Source organism: Columba livia, chromosome 11 (genome assembly GCF_036013475.1).
Source record: "Columba livia isolate bColLiv1 breed racing homer chromosome 11, bColLiv1.pat.W.v2, whole genome shotgun sequence".
NCBI classification, from domain to species: Eukaryota; Metazoa; Chordata; class Aves; order Columbiformes; family Columbidae; genus Columba; species Columba livia.
This window is the reverse complement of record NC_088612.1, coordinates 14,690,365-14,715,366: the sequence shown is the minus strand read 5'-3', so window position 1 is coordinate 14,715,366 and position 25,002 is coordinate 14,690,365. Positions and strand designations below refer to the sequence as shown.

The 25,002-nt window shown below is 39.4% G+C and overlaps 1 protein-coding gene across 6 annotated transcripts; it reads left to right on the top strand.

Annotated features, from left to right (window-relative positions):
* The first annotated feature begins 33 nt into the window (after positions 1-33).
* SLTM (SAFB like transcription modulator) lies at positions 34-24,486 on the top strand. Of its 6 annotated transcripts, none has more exons than XM_065076012.1 (21): positions 34-258; positions 1,028-1,115; positions 8,443-8,507; positions 8,806-8,991; positions 9,433-9,480; positions 10,476-10,503; positions 11,884-12,352; positions 12,917-12,966; positions 14,923-15,041; positions 16,081-16,230; positions 16,321-16,430; positions 16,519-16,679; positions 17,019-17,110; positions 17,330-17,493; positions 18,552-18,726; positions 19,343-19,467; positions 20,609-20,779; positions 21,627-21,941; positions 22,401-22,539; positions 23,300-23,454; positions 23,825-24,486. In XM_065076012.1, exons 1-21 carry the CDS (start codon positions 64-66, stop codon positions 23,931-23,933), a joined length of 3,114 nt encoding a protein of 1,037 aa, XP_064932084.1. In that variant the 5' UTR covers positions 34-63; the 3' UTR covers positions 23,934-24,486. The 6 variants fall into 6 exon arrangements, with proteins under 6 accessions (XP_064932084.1, XP_064932080.1, XP_064932083.1 ...); XM_065076008.1 differs by having other exon boundaries at positions 22,389-22,539; XM_065076011.1 differs by having other exon boundaries at positions 8,443-8,516; positions 16,519-16,598.
* Positions 24,487-25,002: the final 516 nt, after the last annotated feature.

The window sequence follows — 25,002 nt, the reverse complement described above, 5'->3', positions numbered from 1 at the left end:
CCCGGCCGGGCGGGCGGGGGGGGTTTCATTGTGCGTGCAGCTGCCGCGCTCAGTCGCTCTAAAATGGCCGCCGCCGCCTCGGCTCCCGCGGCCGCGCGGGCTCCCGCGGCCCCCGCCGCCCCGACGGCCGTGGCGCTGCCTCACACCGAGAGCAAGAAGATCACCGACCTGCGCGTCATCGACCTCAAATCGGAACTGAAACGGCGCAACCTGGACATCACCGGCGTGAAGACCGTGCTCATCTCCCGGCTCAAGCAGGTGAGAGGCCGGCACAGGCCGCGGGGGCCGGCCCTGCCCGGCCCTGCCCGACCGGCCCGCTGAGGGGCCCGGCCCGCTGCCGCCGACCGCCAGGCTTCGGGGGCGGGGCCCCCGCGACACCGCCGGCTGCCTCCGGTGCGGGGGGCGGGACCTCTCTGTGCAGCCGCCGGTGCTGGGGTGAGGGTCCGCGGGGACCGGGCAGCCCTGGCTGGCCGGCACAACCCTCTCGGGCGCCGAGCTGGGGGCGCGGCCGGCCTGGGCCGTGCTCGGTGTCCGGGCCGGCGGAGCCCGGTGTTCCAGCTGGCCGTGTCCGTGCTGGCGGAGCCCAGGCCGGCAGAGCTCGCCCCGCGGCCTTGCGGCCCGTCCGCCGCCCCGGGCGCTGGAGCTCGTCGGGCGGCCTACGGGGGAGCCCCGGGGCCAGGTGTTGCCGTGAGGTTTCTGTGCTTCCCTCCGTCCTGTTTTTGCACTGCCCTTAATGTCATCACGGATGTCGTAGTTGCCTTCTGGTGTTGTGTTTCAAAGAGAAATGTGCTGATCCTTGATAAGCTGTCCTGTGAAAATGTCATTTTAACAGGTTAAATTCTTGCCATTATCACTAGCGTTCTTTACCTCCTCTCCAGCTTTAAGTGAAAAGTTTAACCCGAAGTATTTTATAAGATACTTTTGAGGCAGAAAAAAGTAATAATTTGGCTCAGTGACTTCTTCTGAAGTCAAGTTGTTTAGCTTCCCACTGAAATCCATTTAAAAATTCATTTTTTCTCCCATTTAGGCTATTGAAGAGGAAGGAGGTGATCCAGATAATATTGAAATAACTGTTTCAGCTGACACACCCACCAAGAAACCAGCTAAAGGCAAAGGTTAAGATCTATCAATATACGTTACATTCTTAAGCCGTTTTTGTTGTGTATATCACCTTAAAGAAAGAGTGTGGAACTGTGACATGTGGTTCGGATACAGTTGTGACTTTCCTGTTTGTGACTACTGTAATGTAAGATGTTTTGCTTTGCTCATCTGTTTTCAGTCACCGTGTATGGGCAATGTATAGGGATGTTGGATATATACATGGAAAATGAGTGGATTAAGAGATGTGTTATGAGGCTGTACTGCCTGCAGATCCTGTAGACTTGTGCTGTGTGTGCTGAGGCTGTGTAGGTGATCTGTGAGATTTTTGGAATATGCTATGCTAACAGAGATCCTGATGTTCAGGCGTATTACAGGGGCAAAGCAAGTATAGGAGCTGCTGGGCAGATCTGGTGCTGGGCAGGGATATCTCTCTAGCGTCCAAGAGTATTTGTGCAACAGCAGAGGGAGAACTGAGAGGTTCTTTTGCTGTGAGGAAGTGCTGGACCTAGACTAGTGCTGAGTAGACTGTAATATGTGTAGGGGGACCACCACCTGAAGAGGACTGTGTTGTGTGGGTTTATTTGCATACTTTTTGCTGAAGACAGGATTTACAAATACGAACTTTGTGAACGGACTCTGAGTGTTCACCGTGAAATGTCTAATTAGGAGACTTTTGGTTTTCTGTTGTGAAAAATAACTACCTAGATTCTAAACAAATCTATTTGGCAGTGAATATGTTAGGTCTGCTTTCTTTTGCGTAAGTATTTAAATATTGTTTTGTGAATTTGGATTCCAAGGGATTTTTGTTTAGTTTTGTTTTCTGTTCTGGGAGCATCCATAGTCAAGTAATACTGGGAAAGTAAATGTCTGTTTTATGCACAGCATTCTTCATTGAACATATGTGCTAAGAATCTTCATATGTGTGCTTTAGATACCTGTTCTGGAAATGGTCCATCCTCTACCACTGTCACTTGTCTTAGGCTGAATTTTGTGGTGGAAGCGATTATTAGTGCTTTTCTCTGGTGCTCTGAATGGGGAATTTAATAATAAAGTCTATCTGCTTAGAAACTTTGAATGAGTTATCTGTACTTTTGACACCCTATAAAAGTGAAAGGAAGTAAACTTTCACGATGTGATTTCATTTTCTTCTGTGACATAATTTCATTCCCTACTCTGCAAAGGTAACTAATGCTTAAGAAAGCTACATGGAAGCTGAATAAGGAAATGCTTCTCCAATTTTTCATGTAGAAACTGAAATGATTACTTGTTCTGCTGTGATGAACACATTTCTTATATGCCACTTTTCATCCTCCTGTTCTCCAAATTAATATGATGTGCATGATGTTCTTGAACTGTCTTCTTGTTTCATTATTTTATTTTGCTTCTGCAAAGGCAGTTAGTGTACTAGTGGTGCTGCTGCCTGAGGCAGGGCTGCCCTAGCTGTTCCCTGCCACCTCTTCTGTGGATAGAACATGTATGTTCTTGGTAAACCTCAAAGTAAAATACAAGCTTCATGAAGTTCTTATCTGCTCGCTTTGCAAGCTCAGGAGTTTTTCCTCATTACTTTTTGAATTACAAGTCTTATGAGCAAATTTTGTGCCAACAGTATGAGAGATTTGTGCTGTATTAATCTTCAAGTGTGGAACAAGAAAAACTCACTAATTCATATAGGGAAAATGTTTTTTTGGTCTTATTGGTTTACTTCCAACTGTAAGAAAGAGTGTATTCTTTCTTTTTAACTATGCCTTGTATGTTTTACCTGCTGATTCTGGTATTGTTTCCCTCTCTGGTGCTTTCTGCTGAAATATATTACTAATAACCAGAAAATATCCTTCAAAGCTTGAAAATCTAGCACTTAAAAAATCCATTCCTAATGAATCCCTAGGAAACTTTCAAAGGCATGTGGAAGATGCACGCCTGCCACTTCATGTTGGTTTTGCCAGGATTGAGTTAATTTTTTTCATCATAGTTAGAATCTTTTCTTTTTAGTAGCTAGCACAGTCCTTCTTGGGAGGGATAACACACTGAACTTCCCATGGCTTTGCCTGGGACTGAGTTAATTTTTTCTTTCTAGTAGATGGGCTGTGTTTTGGAGTTGATATGAAAAAAATGTCATAACTCAGTGATGTTTTGGCTGTTCTTGAGGTGACCAAGGACTTTTTGAGTTTTCCAGCTGCAGGTGCAGATAGAAGCTGGGAGGGAGCACAACAGGACAGCACCTGGATTGACACCTAGGCTGGCCAGTGAGCTGTTCCCGACCATTGGTCTCATGCTTCATAGATCACCGGAGCCACCTTTTACGGCTCTCTTCTGGGAGGGGCTGTTCAGCATGATCATGTTTGAATGCGAACAGCTGTCTGGGTCTTCTTTGCTCCAGGATCAGCTGCACGGGACTGGTGTCCCACATCTTTGCTTGGTAGCGGGCTAGATATTGGTCACCAGCTGGTCAGCAATTGCATTGTGCATCACTTATTTTGTATATATATATTGTTGTTGTTATTATTATTTTCTCTTCCATTGGTGTCCTATTAAACTGCTCTTATCTCAACCCACAAGTTCTTCCCTTCCCTTTTGATTCTCTCCCCCATACTAGTTGGTGGAGGGAGGATGAGAGAGCAGCTGCATGGTCCTAGTTGCCAGCTGGGGTTAAACCTTGACACAACTGAGTAGGACTGAGTTTTTGTTTAAAATTTGCTATCTTGGTCCTCCTTGTGCTGGTGCATGCCCTTCACCATGAGTGGCGTTGCCTCCTTCACAGATTTTGCCAGCAGATTGCTGTGGGCCTTTTGCTAAGCCCTCAGCCCCACAACTTCAGACTAATAGTAATGGGTCTTTAATTATTTTGCTGCTGTCCAGTGGGAAAATTAACAGCACTACTAGTCCTACAGTATTTTTTCTCCCCATGCCGCTATTGCTGTACAAAGGAAGGTGGGGATATTAGATATTCATTGGAGTTATGAAGAAAGTACAGCCTCAGAAAAGACCAGAGAATGGGAATAATGGATAAACCTCCTCACAGCAGCCAGGGGGAGGTGAATGGGAAGAAGGAAGGAGGTTTCTCTTCCAAAAAAGTAAAAAACTTTGTCAGATGGCTATCAGCTTTAGATCTGAATGTGTTTTGTAGCCAGTTTTACTGCAACTCCTAAGGTCTGTGGAAAAAGTGAGATGTCTAATTCCCTAACACTGTCTGTCAGAAAAAAAACTTGATCTGGATTGTTGGCATAGGCTGAATTATAGGGGGAAGTGTGTGTGAGTGGTATCTTTGTTTTCCTTCTCATTACTTTTTTGTGTGTATGTTGACAAAAATGGAGGAGAATAGGAATGAGGTTAAGGGTGAAACTAGTTTCATAGAACTGGGGTTTGTAGCGGCCTGATAAATTGATTTATCAACTGAGTACAGTACATACTGCAGATTTTTACTGGACTGTGACAAGCTTTTGACGACGATACAAAGGCAACTTGCTATGAATTACGGAAGAAATGCTGTGAGTGTAAGAATAAGGCCTTGACTAAACTGGTTTGAACCTAGACCTTCTTTCTCTATTAAAACAAACAGTATCTTGCCAATGGCCTATACCGAGTTCTGCAGCATAAGATACTGTATGAAAAAGGAGTCATATTTAAAATAGGGCATTTACTGACTTGCCCAAAATTGAGATAATACAGGGGGAGCTGTGTGGATTAGTGCATAATAGGAGTATTTTGCATCAAGATTTAAAGAATGCTTGCAGACGGGTTCTGTAATTCAACAAAAATCCTTAGTCAATCCTGTATGCGAAGTTAGTCAAAATCTGACACTTTTTCCAGAAGCTAGTTTATTTAAATATATTTGGGGTAAAGAAGAACTGAAGAACAGTTAATCGGAAGAGCCATACATGTGAGAGAACAGTTGGTTTTGCCAGCTGAAGTTTGAAAGCTCAAACATGGAACAAATACTAAGTGCTCCATCTTTCATCGCCTCAGATGTGCCTCCCCACCCTGGAGTTTAGTGGCTATGGGCAGGTTTTTCTTTTTCCAAAAACTGTCATCTTTGTACAAAAAGCTGTTATTTTCCAACCTGAACATTCTGCTGTTTATTCTGATATCTAGAGGAAGTTACCTTACTGGTAGCATGGAGTATTTTTCAAATGTTTGTGATGGGAACATTCATTTGAAGTACTTGCAATCAAAAATATTGTAGCATATTAAAACATCATAACTTGGTGATTAAAGTTACTTTTCCGCCGAGTTTTGGAATCAGTGTGGATGAAAACCAGCTTTTAGACCAATCGATTTTAACCTCAGAGCATTAATATTAGTGACGATGTTTATTTGCTGCTCTTCAAGTTTCTAAGTCCAGTTAGGCACATATTACTTTGTGTCTTAAACATCCCTCTAGATTCTGCTGGACTCTTGCTACTGCAAGGCTTGTAAATGAGATGAAAACTACACCTGCATGATGTTAAACCAGCATTTTAAAGATGTTCTAAGTCTTCTACTTGCTTCTCAGAAGAATATTTGTTCTTTATGTAAACAGCCCATTGCAATTTTATGGTGCGTAGCAATTGCCATTGCCAGAAAAGGCATTGAGCATGACTTACAAAGGAGTGCCATCATTCCGAGGTAAATTAGTATTTGTGTTGTCAGGCACCCAGATTTGTGGTGAGTGCTGCTTACTCCAGTGACAGTTTTGGTAGCCACTGCATGGATAAACCTGTACATACATTTTATCATGTATTGACAATTTGTATGACTTGAGACCTACTATGCTTGTTTTCTGCAGAAAGTCCAGCTGTTCTGACTGTAATTGTTAACATACCTTTTCATGCCAGTTATTTTTCTCAAAGTGCTACTGGTCTTGAGTAAGTTCACAGAAACAGTTTCTGAGAGGTGTTTGTTGCAATCTGACTTTAACTGTGTGAAATTATGAGCCAAGTATGCCTTTGTGGATGAGAATCAGTGTGGAAAAGTGTTGGATTTTTGTGGACACTGGCTTTTTGGCAAGTTACTGTACCAACATCTGAAAACTGTTTCAGAACCTTGAAGTGTCACTTTTGAGCAATGTAACTCTCACCAGATCCAAGTAAACCCAAAACACAGAACTGAGAGGCAAAGCAAACTCCTGACCACTTTCTGGCTCAAAGCTGAAGAGTGAAGGTCATTTTTCGAGTCTGCTTATGCCATGGAATACCTCTGTACTCAGAGTAAATGGCACTTACGGCAAAGACAGACTGAAAAAATGCTAATGAACACATGTATTTCTGTCTGCCTTGATCTAACAGCAAATAAGTGGTATGGACAGCTTCATTATTGGAAGGTATATCTTCCTTTTGATGCGGACATGTCAATAAAATATAGTTCCCTAGCTGCCTTTGCAGAATGATGGGCCTGACTTGAGGGAACTTTGTCACTTTTTTTTTTGGCTATTCCCTATAAAGTCTGGGCTCTACTTCACCTGCCAGATTGCCTCAGGCAAGATGAGTGAATTTAAACAGCTTTCATGACAGTACACACTAGGTAGCTGCTAAATACATCTAGCATCTGGGTGTCTGCCTGTCTCTGTATGCTTAGCTGAATATGGGATGCAGGAAAACCTTGGACTTGCAGGTTTAACAAACTGAACAACTAAAATTTGAGAGTGATAAAACAGAAAACAGTTGAATGTGTGTAGAAGTCCTTGCTGTCTCACTGTTTTACTTATATTGAAGATATCTGTGGCTGTAGACTCTATCACAGAATACTAAAATAGTAATACAAAATTTGGATTAGTTTTGCTTTCAGGCATCAGTGGTGATACATATCAAAACCTGTCCTTTCCAGTGCAAGTGTGCTCCTCTTTCTGAGGAAAGCAGCTTCCCAAACTACACCTGTGCTGCTGGCTTTTTGTACCAATATCTCACAAATCTATTGCATTACAAATATAAACCAGTGATGTTTTGTTTGTTTTAAATGAAGTAAAATCAGTGGCTAGATCTCTTTATGCGTTTGGATCCGAATGTTTAGATCTCATGTTTCACAGTGGTAGAAATAACTTGTGTCATGTGTCTTTTGCTGGAGTCTAGTGAGTGCTGTCAGAGTGCTGTCTTTCAGTGAAACGAGTAAAATCAATTGGACTCTAAAACCAAGACAGTGGTGTCTCTTCTTGCCCTGTAGTTGAGCAGTTTCCAGCTTTGAAATGCAATTTAAGAACTGTGTATGTAAGACCATTGCTGACAAAAATTGACTATTCCAGGTAGCAGAAATGTCTATAATGTATCAGATTTGGGCTTATGTTTTTCTTTTCTATTTCTTTTGAGTATCTATAGAATTGAGGTAGCCATTCATTAGAGGAATAAGGAATGAGGGAGGATGTGATATCAAAAAGTAAGGCATTAAGTGCTGACAATGACTGCCATCCCATTTGCATCTTGAGTTGACACTGAGTTTCAGTAGAAGACAGTGAAGCTGCTTCCTAACAGAAGTGCTTTTGTATGTTGAGCTGCTGAAAACCATCGCATAGGATAACGTGTGATAGAAGGAATCAAAGAGACAGAATGCTCGACAAAGGATGTGTTTGCATGGGGATGTTTATATCTAATGTTCTTTGGTCTTGTTTTTGCAAAAGATTAAGGAAATGCATAGAGTTCCAAAGGGAACTGTGTCTAGTCGTGATCTCCACAGAGCCATCCTCATTGGAGAAAAGTGGGCATGTGCTAGAAGAACAGAATTTTTCATTGGTACATGCCCTTACTAAATAAAAGAATATGAAGAAAACCCAAGTGCTTCACCTTACTCAATTATTTGGCTGCTCGTTCCCTCTAGTGATGAGAAGCACTGAAAAAAGTGGCTTGGAGAAGCTGTGCAATGCTGTGTTTGCGGTTATTCAGAAACACAACTAGATAAAACCCTGAGCAATCTGGTTATACTTGGGACTTAGCTCTGCTTTCGAGCAAGAGGTTGGGTGGACTGTATGACCTTTAGAGGTCCCTTTTAACCAAAATTGCCCAGTGATGCTAATTTTCCTGTAGAGTAAGGCCTTTCCAAAGTCTTAAATCATAAAGTCTAGTTAACTCTAGTAATTCTAGAAATACACTCCTGAATGTTCTCCTGAAGTCCATTATCACTCAAAGTAGAAGGATTTGTATTAATATCACTAACCAGGATGTAACTGCTTGTTTATACAACAGCATTGATTGCTCAGCTGACATTTTTTCTCGTCACCTTAAAAATACTCAAATTTTGGGAGGGTTATATTACAGTAAACAGTTCAGATAAACTAAAGCATATAGAGAATAATAAACTAAGACCCAAGATATAATCAGTATTGAAAGAAAGTCTGCTCTACCTAACAGCTCCAGTCATTAGCATGTTCTGTCATTTCAGGTAAAAAGCCAGAAGCTGATGAACTGACTGGTGATGCTTCAGTTGAAGACGATTCCTTTGTCAAGGTAATAAAAGTATGTAAATTTTTTACCCAGTTTATATTTAAGTTCAATGTTTAGCTTGATTTACAAAAAAAAAAAAAAAACCCAACAAACACTACTTCCATTTTCTTTGCACTAATCTGTGTGGAAATTTGGAGCATCACAGCTGTGATGCCTAGGTGTGTGAAGGTGTGGGGTTTTTTTGAATGCTGTGAATGGATGTGATGCAGTATTTTGCAGAAGCAATGATTCTGGAAGTGGATTTTTCAGAATATAGCTAATACCCTTAGTTATGCCAAGTGTTTCTTATTCATACCAAAAGGAAAGTGAATTGGAAACTCAAGATGCAAGTGATCAAGATGGAAATGATGAGTTAAAGGACTTTAAAGAATCTGTTGAAGATGAGAACTTGAATTCTAAAGAACTGCCATCTGCAGAAAAGAAAAGATACCACGACCTGGAGCCAGCAGAGACTACAGAAGAAGCAGAGAAGGATTTGGAAAGCCAGGTACGTTGTTGTCTTTTACATGCATTTTTATCAGCAAAATGCATTTTTTTCTTGGTGTGTCTCTTACTAGACCGTCAGAACTAGTTTTTCAGTTTGTCTTGCTTTCTTATCTCCAAAAGATAATTTGGTACTTTTTACTTTCTGTTCTCCTTGACTTGTGTTTGAATAGTCCTGAAACAAACATGGCATTGATTGGTAAAATTCTACCACAGTCTATGCAGAGTTCCCAAGTGCTCTTCCCTGGTGCTGGTAGTGACATACGTAATCTGAATAGTGAACTGAAAGATGCAAGTCATGAGAACTACTCGTTGATGTTCACCTTATTGAGTGTGTATCCAGTTAACTAAGATGTTTTCTGAGTTAATTGAATCTCTTGACTCTATGAATTTTTAAGTGTCTTACAAATAGTTTGCTGAGTAAGTCCCTTTTATGTTCTTATAGGAAAATGAAGGCCAAGATGTAGAAGATTACACTTTTCCAACTGTACATGTAAGTTCTGAATCAGTTCTGTTAACCTGGTTTTCATGTCTATTCAGTTGGAAAAGATCACTTTAGACTGGCTTTGTGTTCCAGAATGCATCTTAGAGTCAGATGATGTAATACAGTACAGGTAAACAGTGTGGGAGGCTTTCATTCATATTTTTTTTATAATGCTGATAATTGTGGTTACCAAATAAGGTGTCTTATTTAAATGCAAATTCCTGTCTACAATTTGGGAGTATTCAGTGCATAGATTTAGCAGGGTATGTTTTTCAAACTCTCTTAAAAACACTTAGGAGAGCCATGCCAAATGCTAACATAGTCTATACAGCCTGTACAGGGGTTTAGAACTGCTGTTTTAATACAGAAATTTGCCTTTGGGGGGGATGTAGGTTGTTTGGGTAAATGTTGGTTATTTTGGGGTTTGTTGTTTGGTGTTTTTGTTGTTATTGTTAATGCTTATATCTGTAACATAGTTCAGAAATTCATTCTGAGTTACATGGAGTTAATGTCTGAAAAAGGCCATATCGTACAGCATGTTTTGCTTGGTGAGGTTAATGATAAACAAGTAAATACCTATTAAAATCATAGTTTCATTTTTAAGTACTTAGTGGAGGAAGTCTACCTACTTTCTCACTTCTGTCCTAAGTTTTTAAAGCTAATAATGGATTGCTTGCATTTCATTGAAAGTAGTAATCAGCAGCATGATATCCATTCTCAAAGCTTTAGCAAGACATGAGGACGGTTTAGAAACGTCCTGTTGAGTTAAGGGGGAAGAAAAGAGCTGCGTGTTCCAACCAACAGCAAACCGCAAGTGTTGCAGATACATATGAGTGAAGATTTGTGCAAATTTTCAGTGATTTGACAACAGAGATGCACAGGCTTTATCGGTTTTCAGTTCATTAATTTGCATTCATATGATAGAAATTCTGTGGAAAGTATGAACTGTTCTGCCTGAAATTTTAAAGTAGATGATATTTAGTGTTGACTTCCTTTTCTTGCAGAATGGAGAAGATGAAGAAAACGAGAAAGGTATGTTTAAAGTTTAATGGAGTTCAGAGGTCTTTAGTCTGCTAGAGCAGGCAACTTTCTCTTGTAATATTCAATCTCTTTACTAATATTAAGCTTGTCTCCAGTACTAAGTATCAGTTGTCTCTTTATTAAGCTCAGCACCTGGAATCATTGCAGTCAGTGGGTTTATCTCACTCATAAGAGTTATTTTACTCTTAAGAGTTTATTACAGCATTTATCAGTTACTGTGGTAGGTGTATAATATAGTTGTAATACTATGATTCTTAATGAAAAAAACATAGTATTCAAGGACTCTGATTTTTATATACGGTAAGTCATGATGCAAAAACTTCCAACTTGCACTGCAGTAACTGATGTTTAATTGAGCAAAATCATACACCCTTACACTGGACCTGAACACCCCAAAAATGTATGGACCATCATATGCTTGGCTTACTGTCACTTAGGAGTACCAGTTGTATATAGGATGGTAAAACAAGTGTATGGAAACCATTGCAGTGGCTACCTTTTTTTTTTAAGCTGTGCTCATTAGCGAAACTATAGAAGGAATGCAATGTATTTGGGCAAACAGACTTCCTGGAGAGAAGTCTTAAGGATTTTGTGTATGGTGGACTAGAAAGGACATGGAACACCATCACTTCACACTAGATGGAATAAACACATTACTGAAGTTACAGGATAAAATTACAGACTCCGTGTTTACGAGGAACCCTATGGCTGGAATGTCTCATCTGCACAAATCCAAGAACACGGCTGGAGATGCCAACGGTTGGAGATGTGGGACTGAGATGGAAAATCTGTCCAGTGGATGTGGATGAAGACTGAGAACCCTTTGTCTACGAACTCTGGATTAAAGCTCACTCGTCCATTTTCTGCAGCACCCTTGTACAGCTAACTTGACTGCCAAACAACTGCTTAGAAAGGAAAAGCAAAAGGGAACACGAGCACGGAAGACTGACTGAAATTCTCCAAGACTGTAATTCTTTTGGATTTGGGAAGACTAGAAGTCCTAGAGCCAGGAAGATTCAAAGACGGATTCAGTCAAACTGTGAGCTTCCAATGCAACTCTTTTCTTCTGGAACGCTAAATCCTAAACTGGAAAAATGGTTACTTCTTGTGAAGAACGGGTATCTCCAGGATGGAACCATATTCTCCCTCCTAATGTTTGGTACTTGTCTCTAGAAAATGTGTTTTGCCGTGAAGAATAAGTGATCCTGGGTAAAGGATTTATATTTGTGTTAATACACTTTGTGTTTTTTTCTAACCTTCCATGGGTGCTAATAACTGGCTTTGTATTTTCTAGGTCCTATTCTAGCTTATGCATTTGAAATTGTTTAAACTTCTTGTTTTGCCGTATTTATTCCTGTTAAATCCTCTTAGATAAAGCAGGTTCTGGTGATGGTACACAAGAAGTATCTAAACGTCTTCCTTCAGAAGAAAGCCTAGCTGAGGCTGATCACACGGCTCACGAAGAGATGGAAGCTAACACCTCTGTGAAAGAAGCTGAGGATGATAACATATCGGTTACAATCCAGGCTGAAGATGCCATCACTCTGGATTTTGATGGTGATGACCTCCTAGAAACAGGTAAAAATGTGAAAATTACAGATTCTGAAGCAAGTAAGCCAAAGGATGGGCAGGATACCATTTCACAGAGCCTGGAGAAGGAAAGCAAGGACTATGAGATGACTGAGAACCATAAAGATGGTAAGAAGGAAGACTGCGTGAAGGGTGATCCCGTCAAGAAGGAAGCCAGAGAAGGTTCAAAGAAAGCAGAATCTGGAGACAAAGAAAAGGATACTTTGAAGAAAGGTCCCTCGTCTACTGGGGCCTCTGGTCAAGCAAAGAGGTTTGTTTTTCTATGTCAGTTCTTTACGATACCGAGTACCAGCATTCAATAAGATCACTCTACATTAAGGGGGTTGCAGCAAGAATCTTATAATTAGTATCCTATGCTCCTGCCTATAGATTTTTTTTGACCGCCATAAGTTACTTTTTAAAATTCAAGATCTTCGTATAGACACTATGTCCTACTGATTGCATTGTCGAATTGTCAGCATTTATTTATTTTTTTCAATTTGACGATTTTTTTAAATGTCCTTGTGATGATGGTTATGAACAGCTATCAGTTCTAAGAACACAAAATGAAGTCAAGTCCCCGTCCTGAAATCTGGAGAAGATTGCCATATATCCACTGAATAGAGTTGTCAGAGAATCTAGATCTTCAGGCATCTTGGGGAAAATCAGTGCAAGAATCCATAAGGGAATCATTTGTTCCGATAAACAGTCTAGCCCTTTTTTATTTTTATTTTTTGAAATGTTAACTTGTCTATTAGTATTAGTAGTATAAAATGCAATACTTACCAAATTCTGTATTTTCAATTTTCTTCTGATTTTTAATTTGCTTCTTTAGCTCTACTAAGGAATCTAAAGAAAGCAAGACAACATCGAAGGAAGAGAAAGGTAACTATTACAAATTAGGGTAGAATTTTTGATAAGTTGCTTGCCACACTAAAATGGCAGATGTAATTGAAATCATCCATCTGTAGTGAATTGTGCTAGAGGCACAGTAGTCATTAGCTGTATGTATATGTCTGTGTATTTTTTCTCCTTATGCCAGATTCTTTGTAAGATCAAAACTACTTATTCTAAAGACTCAAAGGCAACACATTCTCCTATTTCAAAACACTTTTGGGAGCAAATTCTACTTCTTCCTAAGTCTTTATTTTGATGTGAAGGTGTAATTTTCAGATATGCCTGCTGTAACTTACATACAATGGTTTGGGTTGATGTTATACACAGAACAAGCAGAAAATAATTGCGAGTACTTAAGCATAACACAAATGAAATTTTTTTGTCCTAATTCTAGATCATTTTTTAATAAAGTAAATTCTTAACAAAATATAAGAACTGAGATGCCAGCTGGCAAAATTGTGCTTGTGGCTGTTTAGTGCATTAAAGTTGGACCTATTTGTCTGCCTTGGAGTTCCTGTCTGTTACCATAAAACCCTGTATTATGATTACAAATTCACAGAGTGGAGCTTAAGAGCACCTTAATGTCACCAGTTAATACTGATGCTTCATAGCTCAACAAATGCATTTGTATAAGCTCATGTGTCTCCTTATTTTACTTGCTAGCTCTCTGTCAAAAACCTTTGTTGCAAGAGTCTCTTGCCTATCACTGATGAATGAATGGAACTTGACCTGATAAATTGATTTTTGAGGAGAAATTTTAGTGACAGACATAATTCAGTCTTCCGTAGATGCATGTCTGTTCATGATGGTTATATGCTTACAAGGAAATTAAATGAAGATGCAGCAGATCTGCTCTCATGTAGCATATATGATAACTGTAACAGCAACTGTCAAAAGCCTGTCTTAAAATACGTAGCCAAAGCCAGCAGAGTGGCTCTTTAATGATACTCTAAGTCTATCATGGTTATCAAGATATCTAGGATTATCAAGATAACCCTTTTTGACAGCTGAGCTTTGTTGCCTTTTGCTCTTGGTTTGTTTTGATGCATTGAAGAAGGAAAACTACTTTTTTTCCTCAAGGTGATTACCTTTTAAAACTGCATACTGCCAGATTCTCCAGCTCTTTAGCTGGAGATCCAGTTCTGGTCTATGACTGGCTATGTTTTAACATACTCGAAAGCTATTTATGCATTTAGCAGCAAACAACAACAAGCTGAACTAAATAATATAAGGCTAAAAGATGTGGGGAATAAGATCACATTAATCTCTGGAGTTCTTAGTTGTTGCAAAAAGAGATACTATATGGAAGTGGTGGTGTGTTGGTCTTAAAGGCATGTAATGTTTTTCCAGCTTTTCTTTAGTATTTTCCTTGGCATGTGGGAACGAATTTTGGTGGGTTGCATCTAGTTCTACATCCAGCAGCATTTTTAAAAAGCTGCTCTGGATGGAGGGCAGATGCTTCACGGAGTTGTGGAAATGAACCACATAATTCTGGAGGCTAGGATTAACCAAGTCTCCTCTATTTACCTTTTTGCCATCTCTTCGGTAAGGTGAGTAGTGTAAAGACGTGCTGATGAAGAACAAATGTGGGGTGCTAAAAATATTTTCTCGAATGGAAGTTACTGATAAGAACCAGAAGTTGAAGCTTAATGTACATACCTGAATGAGGGGTAAAGCATGCCTTTAACAAAGAACTGTATGATTTTTCTAGTTCTGTCGTTCGGGTGTGAGTTAGCCAAGCTGTTGGTCTCAATACATGGCTAAATGAATGAAATCTTATGGCCTATATTTTTTTTATATAGAAGGCTTTTCAAGAAAGGTAACCGGATAAACAGTTACTTAAAGGTAACAGGCTAAGTTTCTCTTTTCAGCAACAGTTTAGTTCAATATTCACTGTATGTGTGTCTCCTTAATTGTTCGGCTGTTCTGTAAAACTTGTTTCAGGAAGTGCAAGCAGTGTTAGTGGTAGCAGTGGAAGTTCAACTAGGAACCTGTGGGTTAGCGGACTGTCTTCCAACACAAAAGCTGCCGACTTGAAAAATCTCTTTGGCAAATACGGAAAGGTATTTCCTGGGGTGTGATACCATGTGTTGTCTGTCTCTTTCTTCTCCTCTATTCAATTACAGAGATTTGATTTGACGCTTGATTTAAATAAAAGTCTGAGATGAAATGTCTAACCACTGTAATCTAAAAAAACCCAGTACTTCCAGCATCTAATCTAAGAGTGCATGCTTACAGGAAGGGCCATATGTTAATTTTATAAGAAATTTTTCTTCCTCTTGAGGTAAGATAGATGCAAAAGAAATATCACAAATATGACTGGTTAGGGCTGGCTTTAATTTTTTTTTTAAATTAAATAACAATGGCTGTGTTCTTCCGCAGCAATTGTGTTTAACCATGAGTGTAAGATAATGTGTTAACTAGTAAAATTATATTATAAGCAGTCTTTATAAAACCTGCTGCTTTGGGAGACTGTTTTTAAAATGTTTTCTGATGGCTTATGAATTTTAAAAGTTACAGTTATTGTCTGTTTTTTTAGGGACTCGACTGGCTACAGTGGTTAGAGAAATTCTAGTGAGGAGCAGGAACGCAAAGCTTCCTTCTCGGGAAGCAAGTGTCAAAGAGCCGGTTGCTAAAATTGCTTTGTTGACACATTTCCTAGATGCCTTTGAAGAACTGGCTCTCATAAGTAGTCTTATGTATTAACTATGTACCTTCCTGCCATTAATGCGCAGCTGCTGACTTTTTTGTGGGGCTTCATCTGTCAGACAAATGGTCAAATTCAGATCAGTGGTGGTTTTGTGAATGAATTTTGACAGTAACTGTCAAAAGAAGCATTTAGGTAATGTGCATGAGGTTGTGTCTGGTCGAAACAGGATGTGAGCATTAATATGCCTTGATGTGAAAGTTGGGATAAAGTTCTCAATGCTGCAACCTGCTGTGCAATGATATGCATTTCAAAACTTGGAGTGTCAGTTCTTCTAGTGGGGTGGTGGTGTTTGGTTTGGTGTTTATATACTAAGGTAGAAATATTATGGGAATACTTTTGCTTCCTGACTAGAAATGTCTCTCTCCAAACCTACATTTTATCTGTTTATGTAGGTGCTTGGTGCAAAGGTGGTCACTAATGCGCGAAGCCCCGGGGCCAAGTGTTACGGCATAGTAACAATGTCTTCTAGCACAGAAGTGGCTAGATGTATTGCACACCTTCATCGAACAGAGCTGCACGGCCAGCAGATTTCTGTTGAGAAAGTAGGTTTAATGAGATGAAAACTTTTACCAAAATAGGCCATCTTATGCAAGAATCTGTATTAACCTCTTTGCTTCTGGAAACAACTATAGGTGAAAGGCGATCCCTCCAAAAAGGAGTTTAAGAAGGAAAGTGATGAGAAATCTAGTTCGAGTAGAAGCACGGGAGATAAGAAGACTGCATCGAGTGATAAAGCCAGCAAGTAAGAAATTTCGCTTGTCTTCTGAAGTTGTGAAAACCCTTTAAGGTGAATTTTCCTCATTGCATTTGTGTGTTTCTTTCCTAACAAGAACTCCATCAACCAAAAAAGAAGAAAAAAAATCTGAGAAATCTGAAAAAAAAGAAAGTAAAGAAGCCAAGAAAACAGAAGGTAAAGATGAGAAGAGTGATAATGGAGCAAGTGGCCCTAATCAAGAATCCACTAAAAAAACTGAAGAAAAGAAAAGAATAAGTATGCAATAGAGCCATGTTTCCTCCTGTTGAATCTGTGTGTCTGACTTGTTTTGGGAGCATGTTCTTGCTCTTATTGGAAAACAGACAATTGAACACCTGTTCTTTTTTAGACTCCAGTAACATACATGTAATTACTTCAGAGCTGATGTTAAAGTTTCCATATTTTATATCAGTGCTTAATTGCAGACATGCTGGTATGCTCCTACCAGTTCAATCTAGAGATATAGAAATTTAGCCAAGGAAAATCTGTAATAGGCAAATAGGGATGTGTGTGTGTTTTAAACCTTTTTTCTTTTTTCTTTCTTTCCCCGCCCCCTTTCTTCACCCCCGTTACTAGGTGGTAGAAGCCCAGGTCAAATTGTAATTTTAGACCAAACAAAAGGAGACCAAGGCCACACGAGGACAGTCAGAAGGGGAAGGTTTGATAAAGTACGTATCTGTAGATTTGATGCAATCCTTATTTGGTTTGATACTACCTTACAGTTGATATTTTAATTGAAGAGTCAATAAACTCTTGCAGACTGTTAAGCTTAGAAGTTTTGTATGCTTTGGGATAGCTAAGTAGTTAATGATATTTAAATTTAGCATCCAGAAATCTCCCTAAAGGAATGAGACTTCTGAAATAACTATTGTAATCTCTATCTATAGCCACAGATATTGAGGAACAAAGAGCGTATTATTCAAGATAAAATGAAATTCAGGGAATACAGGAGTAGAAAGGATATCTTGCCTTTTGAAAAGATGAAGGAACAGAGAATGCGAGAACACATGGTTCGATTGGAAAGAATACGACGAGCTGTTGAACTCCGAAGGTAGTAATTCAGCTTTTTGCTAAAGGCTATTTCATGCATTAATTGATCAGATACTATATTTAGAAATCTAATTAGAATGCATTCTGTCAAACATTTACTCAGATGTTAAAGTCTGGGCTTCTACCTAACAGTATCTTTATGTGAATTAATGGACTCCAAAATTTTTGTTTAGTGTTTTAATAGCCATATATGTACACACGTAGCTTAGTGTTTGTTATGGGGAGGATGTATCTCATAGGTGTTACTGCATGCCAGTTTTCTTTTTGAAAGGTGAGAAGTTGAGTAGGAGATGTGGCCAAAAGTAGTGTTCAGGGGGTTCTTGTTTGTTTGGTTTTAAACAAAGAACTGTTGTATGTCTTCTAAATGACAGATCAAGCAGCATACAATTTTGTCCCTTTAAATAAAAGGACTAAATGCTACACTGTTCTATTCTGCTCTTTTCATACGACCAAAAGTTTGCAAAGGATTGTTAAGTGACTTGTGGTGTTAGCTGGATTTCCCTAAACAAAGGAATTCCCAGAAAGCATAAAGCTTAAGGGAGAAAATGCCTTCCTTGCTTCTTTTAAACTGTACTATAGGAGGTGGGAAGAAGAAATCCAAATGAAGCTGCTGCCAGGTGTACCGAACCTGTGCAAGTCGGGGCAGCCATGTCATTCTGTCTTCTTTTTGAACAGAAAACAAGAAGTAATTTTTTTGTTAGCTTGAAGAGGGCAAGAGCTAAAATAGCAAGTACTTTTAAGATCCAAATCATATTCTTTGCTAAGCTGTTGTTACTGTCTGCTAGATGACAACAAAGAAATATAATGTATATACGTTATATACATAAAGAACTATGATTCTTGATATAACTTTTCCTAGTATCTGTTGTCTGCTTAAATGGTTCTGTAGAATATATTAAAACCAGTTTGGCTGCTTGGGGCTAAAAGGAGTAGACTTCTGATACCAGACTTCTGTCAAGACCTTACTCTCATAGTTTTTTTTAATGTCTGTGCCTAGGCTGATGTTAGTTTTGGACGAGAACCTTTTTCTGATGAGTTTCTGCTACCTTTTTTCTTTAGGCGAAGAGAAATTGCTGAGAGGGAGCGTCGTGAGAGAGAACGCATACGGATAATGCACGAGCGAGAAGAATACTTGCAGAGAGAAAGGGAACGATTAGAAATTGAAAGGCAAAAACTAGAGAGGGAAAGGATGGAACGGGAGCGTTTGGAAAGAGAGCGTGTTCGTATTGAACAGGTGTGTATATTTACGTTGTGGACAATAGTGCAGTATCGTTTTGGAGTATAACCCAGTTTGCACTTGCTGTGAATTTTTCTCTTCACCCTTCCGCCCAGACCATGAAAGAACCAACCAAACATTACAGTACATTAATCTACAAGCGCAACAACAGTAATCTTTGTCTTGTTTGCTTGACTTGGGAATAGTTTGATGGCAAATTCTTTCTGCTGGTTTATGCTCTGGCTATACGTGTCTGTCTCTCAAACGGAAGTACAACAGATCATATTGCCCATACTAGTCTTCCATAATTTTACTAGATTTTTCCTAGAGAATGTCACTGCAAACTTAATGAGATGTTTTTCTGGGCAACAAGTACAATAGCAATACAAGAAATTGCCTGGAGATTGGCTGTCTAACAGCCAATAGCTTCTCCAGATCTGTTCTCTACAATTTTAGAGAAGTATTTCTTATGCTCTTTAATCTTAGATGCTTATCCAAGGATGAATTCTATCAGATGGCCTTTAATAGAAACTATTAAGTATTAGTTCTGTATATTTGCTAACAGTTTTATAAGTATCTCTAATAAAGAGCTGTTTTATTTGTTGTATTTATTCACCCTTCCCTTTCATTGCAGGAACGTCGAAAAGAAGCAGAGCGTATTGCTCGTGAAAGGGAGGAACTTCGTCGACAACAGCAGCAGCTTCGTTATGAACAGGAAAAGAGGAATTCTTTGAAACGTCCACGTGATGTAGATCACAGGTAATCTAATTCTCAAACCATTGTCTTACAGCATTCAGTGAAAATAAACAGCTACAAGTCTTGCGTCAGACTTGAAAATGCTTTTGTACCTGAAAGAAGCATTCACAAAAGAACTGGATTTCTGCTATTTGTTTGGTTTTTGACATCAGTTTATGCCAAGCATGAAATATACCTTATCTGTAGAAGAGAATTTTGAAATAAGAAGCATCTCATTAATTCTTATTGTACGAAAAGAGCATAATGCAATTCAGTGCATTTGCTGAGAAAAGACGGTCTTTTGCCTTCATGGTTGAAATTTCCAGCTTTGACTTCACAAGGAATTCACATTTCTGGTAAATGGATGGTTCAGGATGTCAATGTGATGGCTTCTAATTTTTACTGAAGCTGATGACATCTATTGTTTGCTGTTTGAGCCACATGAATTGAACTGGCTTTGATTTTTATTTGATTGTAAGACTAAGACAGAGACCTTAGCCATAAAATCAACATATCGGTGGTATGATGGAAGGTAAATGGAAGTCGTCAGGGTAGATACAGTAGCAGAACATTAGTATTTCTTTACCAGATGAATAGAAACAGCTTCATTTTTCAAGGCTATTGATCGTACAGTTTAGTTACTCACATTCTTATCGTAGACACTCTTTACCTGAACATTTCTAGTGAGCAAGGCTGTGACGTTTCCTACATTATTGTTTCCCAAGAAGGCTGTTCTGGTTTGTGGGTGTTTTCGTGGTTTGTTTTTTTTTGGTTGGTTGGTTTGGTGTTTGTTTGGTCTTGGTTTTGTTTTTCTAAAAGGCTTTTTATTTTCCTAGAAGGCCGTTTTCAAGACAAAATTTCGCTACAGTTATATTTTTGTCTTTTTTTTTCTATTTTTTAAACTGCCAAACATGATAAACTATTGCTTGGATTTTATTACATGTTTCATTGATATTTTGTCTCCTTATTTTGCACTTCAGAGGGGTGTTTTGTTTTCTTAAATTATTTTCTTCACTACTCTGTAAAGAGTCTGCCTTTGTCGGTGGCTTCCCAAAGGTCAAATGGCTGCCTTGAAAACTGATGGCTGACTCTTAACAATTTTCTGCAGATTAGACCTTGATTTGGATACACGTAACTGATGAGGGTTCATTTGTTTTGCTTAAAGGAGAGATGACCCTTACTGGAATGAGAATAAGAAGATGGCTCTTGATACAGATGCACGTTTTAGTCATGGTTCAGATTACAGTCGCCAGCAGAACAGGTTTAATGATTTTGATCACAGAGAACGGGGGCGATATCCAGATGGTTCTTCTGTTCCATCATCTTCTTTTGATAGGTAAGTGTAGATGATATGGTAGGTATTTGCCTGCCAACATCTCTGTAGATTCCACTCTTAACTAATCAAAATTTAAGTGGTGCTAAAGGCTTTTTACAGTTCTGATGCAATAGAATTGCAGCAGTGTTCTGAAACTTCTTCTGTCTTCAGGCCTGGCAGTTTATGAAATGGAATCTAGTCCACTTTTCTCTAAGGACTTTAAATTAGCTGCCTCGTGATATTTTTTGGGTGATGTTTTGAAATAATTTTTGCAATTATTCCTTTTTCTCATCTAGTCATAAGTGGGTTCCAATGGATTAGATATATCCAACTTGGTAACTTAGCAAGCCTAAAAGCAACTGATATAATGAGTTATGAGTGTTACTTGCACGAGTCACGTTCCTCAGAGTCCGTGCAACTGTGCAGTAAATGTTGGTTACAGATGCAACTTCATGTTTCCATTAAACATCTCCAATAACCATTAAGGCTACGTAGTTGTAGGTGCTGGACTTCTAGTTCATTGCAGCATAAAAGCAGAATGATATTTTCTAGCTGACTGGAGAAATCTAGTATTTCCTCTGCTTGATAATAAGCAAAAGGGAGGCCCACAATTGCTTACATTATACTGACCAAAATGCAAACAGATCAATAGATAAGGAAATGTTAAACTGGCTGTAAGAACTTGAGTTCAAAATTACAATTGCAGAAATAAATATAATTTGGGATGGGAACAATCTTTGAGATATATACCCCATATAGAGGAATAAACATGTAACAGAAAGATTAATAATAGTTTTGTATACTCAGCGTGTGCTTAAATGAGCAAATGGGAGAGAAGGAAATGATTTTTCCTACTTTACCAACTTAGGCGAGAACGTTTTGTAAACCAAGGTGAAGCAAAAAAGGCTCGGCCGACAGGACGAAGAGAAGAGCCAGGGTTTGAGAGGTACCCCAAGAACTTCAGTGAGTCCAGAAGAAATGAACCACCACAACCAAGAAGTGAACTTCGAGATACAGACAGACGAGAAGTGCGAGGAGACAGAGACGAGAGAAGAACAGTGATCATTCATGACAGACCTGAAATACCACATGGTCGACATCCACGAGAGACTGGTTCAAATCCACCCAGGCAAACGAATTGGAAGAGCGAGGGAAGCATAAGCGCGGACAAACGGGATGGCAGGTAAATTTGCTGGCTAACCAACAAGCCAGTGAAGGTGCTGATTCTTGTAGGATTTACCCGTAGCAGCAGTTCCTCAAGAACTCATGTGTAAAGGGAAACAGATTGCCTCCTCAAGAATGGCAGAGTCACTTTCCAAAAGCGTTACCAAAAAATTGTCTGTAGGTTGTCACATATGCTAAACCTCATCTGTAAACTTGATGCTGACTCCCAGCAGTCTGTTCTTAATCATGTGTAGCAATATAGAGTAAGGCGGCTTTTGTGTAAGAATGCAGATGTAAACAAATAACATTGAAGTTTTAATTATTTAGAGAGAAGCGTAGATGTAAAATAATGTTTCTAAGAAGCTGACTGCAAGTTGCTAGAAAAACAAAAAGGAATCTTTGAAGTCTACATGTGCTATGATTTGGTATTAATTCTGTTATACTGAAACCAAAATTTTGATCAAAGCCATTTTTACAGAGGCGAGAGGCCAGATCGATCGGGAAGAGAAGTGTCTGGGCACGTGAGAGGTGCACCCCCCGGCAGCCGCAGCGGCGCTTCTGGCTATGGAAGCAGGGAAGGAGAACGAGGCGTGATGGGAGAAAGAGGTGGAGGACAAGTGAGTCATCTTTTTGTGTTTGTGTGCATGAGCGAGGGACTGGAAAATGCAAAATCACACTGGAAAAATGACCACATGGCATCACATAACCCATTAGCAAGCATTCTGGCTATTTTCAAATTACTTTATTTTAAAGGTTCTTTTTTGTTGAGTTTTTTAGTAAGCCAAGAAATTCCAAAAAACATACCCAGTTCTTCTCAGATCTAGCGTCTTTCAAGTAGATCAGAACACCACCTGAATGAGTTGCTGATTTGGCTATTAAAATTTGTTGTCATCTGATGTTTTCAGGGTCTTAATCTTACACTGCCTGCTACTTTTGGTGCAGTTGGTCATTTTAGTCTGTGATGTGCTGAGAAAAATCTTCTGTAAGACTTGTCTTTGAAGTCTACAGACTAAGTGCTCCATGCTACCAGATCCTGAGCCGTGAAAAAAGAAGTTCCTGTGGCTGCATGGAACATGCTTGTCAGTGATCATGTGAGATCAGGGCAGACCTGGGAATGAAGTATGAGTTCATGGAGCTTCACTCTCTGCATGCCCCCCAGTCATTATTGCAGATTAGTTCATTTTTGTTACCTAAAGTTATTTTGAATAGGACTCTTGTAAGCGTGGGTTAGCTGCCAATGGCCTGAAATCTTAAAAGATGCTTGACTTTTGTATGTTATATAAATAAGCTGTAAGCTTAGCTCTCTTGAAAAGCTCATTTCCTGTTGATAATTAAATATGCTTTTCATTCTGAAAATGACTGTCGCTTTATTACCAGCACTATAATGAGGACAGACATGTAGTTGAACGCCACAGTCGTGAAACTGGACCAAGAAAAGAATGGCATGGACCTAGTTCTCAAGGAAGCGGGTATCACGACACAAGGAGAATGGGAGACGGCCGTGGAGGTGGCATGATGTCTCCACACACAAGGTACAAAAACTGCTCCTTCCTCTCCGTTCCCTACTGAGCTGCCCAAGCTGTGGTTGTTTAGGAAGTGCGGTAGCCTCGGTGTGAGCAGCGTGACTCTCTGTGGAAGGGTTGCTGCTGCACAACATCCAAAAAACAGCTTTCCAGGCCAGCACACAACTCCACAGTTGTCACGTTGCTCATGGCAGTGTTGTTCAGCTGCACAGAAGTGAGGCACTTCTTGCAAAGTCTCGTTTGTGCATGGTTTCAAGTCTGGTTTGAGACTTAGAGTTTAACAGTTAAGTGATTTGAGAAGTAACAATGCTCTTACCTGTACACCAAGAGTTTAGATACTTATTGTAACTTAACACTTTTTTAAAACCTTTGTTTCCAGTAACTCTTCACCAATTAATAGAGTTGTACAGATCACAGGCAATTCCATGCAGAGGGGAAGTGGCTCAGGATTTAAGCCATTTGAAGGTGGACCTCCACGAAGATTCTAAGATCTACAGCTGCTTGGTTTCAAGATAACTTATTGAAATCTCTTGTAAACTTTCTCTGATTAAAAACAGGAAATCTTGTCTGGAAGTCCTGGTTAAATTTTTTTAATTTAACATGATTACTTTCCTCTCAATTTTGGAGGCATTTTAATAGTTACGTTGTAATTTTGGATAGTTTTTTGTGTATCTTTGATAAGCATTTTCCCTGAGGCACTAGAGCTGTGTAAAAAAACAAATTGGAACCAAAATATTTGTTAATTCTGTATAAAAGAATAGGTTGCGGCTGTGTGCTAGTAGTTTGATTTACCAACATTAGCTCTGTGGTGTCATGCTTTAAAGTTAGCTAAAGTTATCACAACATACACAACTATAACCTCCATTTGGAAGGTTGTCCAGACTCTTATCTCTGCTTTCTAATTTGTAGAGAAATAAGATTGTTCTTTCATTAACTGGGTATTATGTAACCTATTTTTGCAGAAGGTACTGTTACATTGAGTGCATTTATGTGTATTCTTGGAAATGTATTCTTTTGAAATAAACCTTCATATTCTGTATAGCTTCTAGTAAGTCTTTGAAAGTCCTTGGGGAAGGAAGACATAATGAAACAGACATGTTGGCAAATCAAAACAAGTGCCCTTAACTTCCAACTACAACTTCTTTAGTTGTCTCCTTCACTGTTATGGAGAAACACCTCTGATAGCACAAGAAGATTAGTACCAACAAATACAGGAACACTCATGGGAGGCCTAAAGAAATAATTACACGGTTCACTCCTTAGATCTAGCAAAGCTCTGGCAGAACTTTCAGCATATTTTAAACCAGAGAACCACAAATGAACGTTGCTTGTAGTGGCTGGGGAATCCTATAGCTGCAGTCTTGCTCAGGTGCCCCCTGCTGTTCACTGATGTGCTCTCAAGCAAAAGGGATGTGTCTTTCTAAACCTTTTGGTTTAGCCTATGCTAAATCTCTCTTGACCAGGCCAGATCAGAAAGGTAGTCAGTCCAAGACTTGTAAGTATATAGTTACAATGCTGTTTCAGCAACTCAAAAAAACCCCAACTTGTTAAGTAGTA

Coding starts and splice junctions, on each gene's coding strand:
- SLTM (XM_065076007.1), top strand. CDS start 64: ATGGCCGCCGCCGCCTCGGCTCCCGCGGCCGCGCGGGCTCCCGCGGCC. Junction 20,780..21,626: donor CCATCATCTTCTTTTGATAG/GTAAGTGTAGAT, acceptor TTACCAACTTAG/GCGAGAACGTTTTGTAAACC. Junction 21,942..22,388: donor GCGGACAAACGGGATGGCAG/GTAAATTTGCTG, acceptor TTTTGATCAAAG/CCATTTTTACAGAGGCGAGA.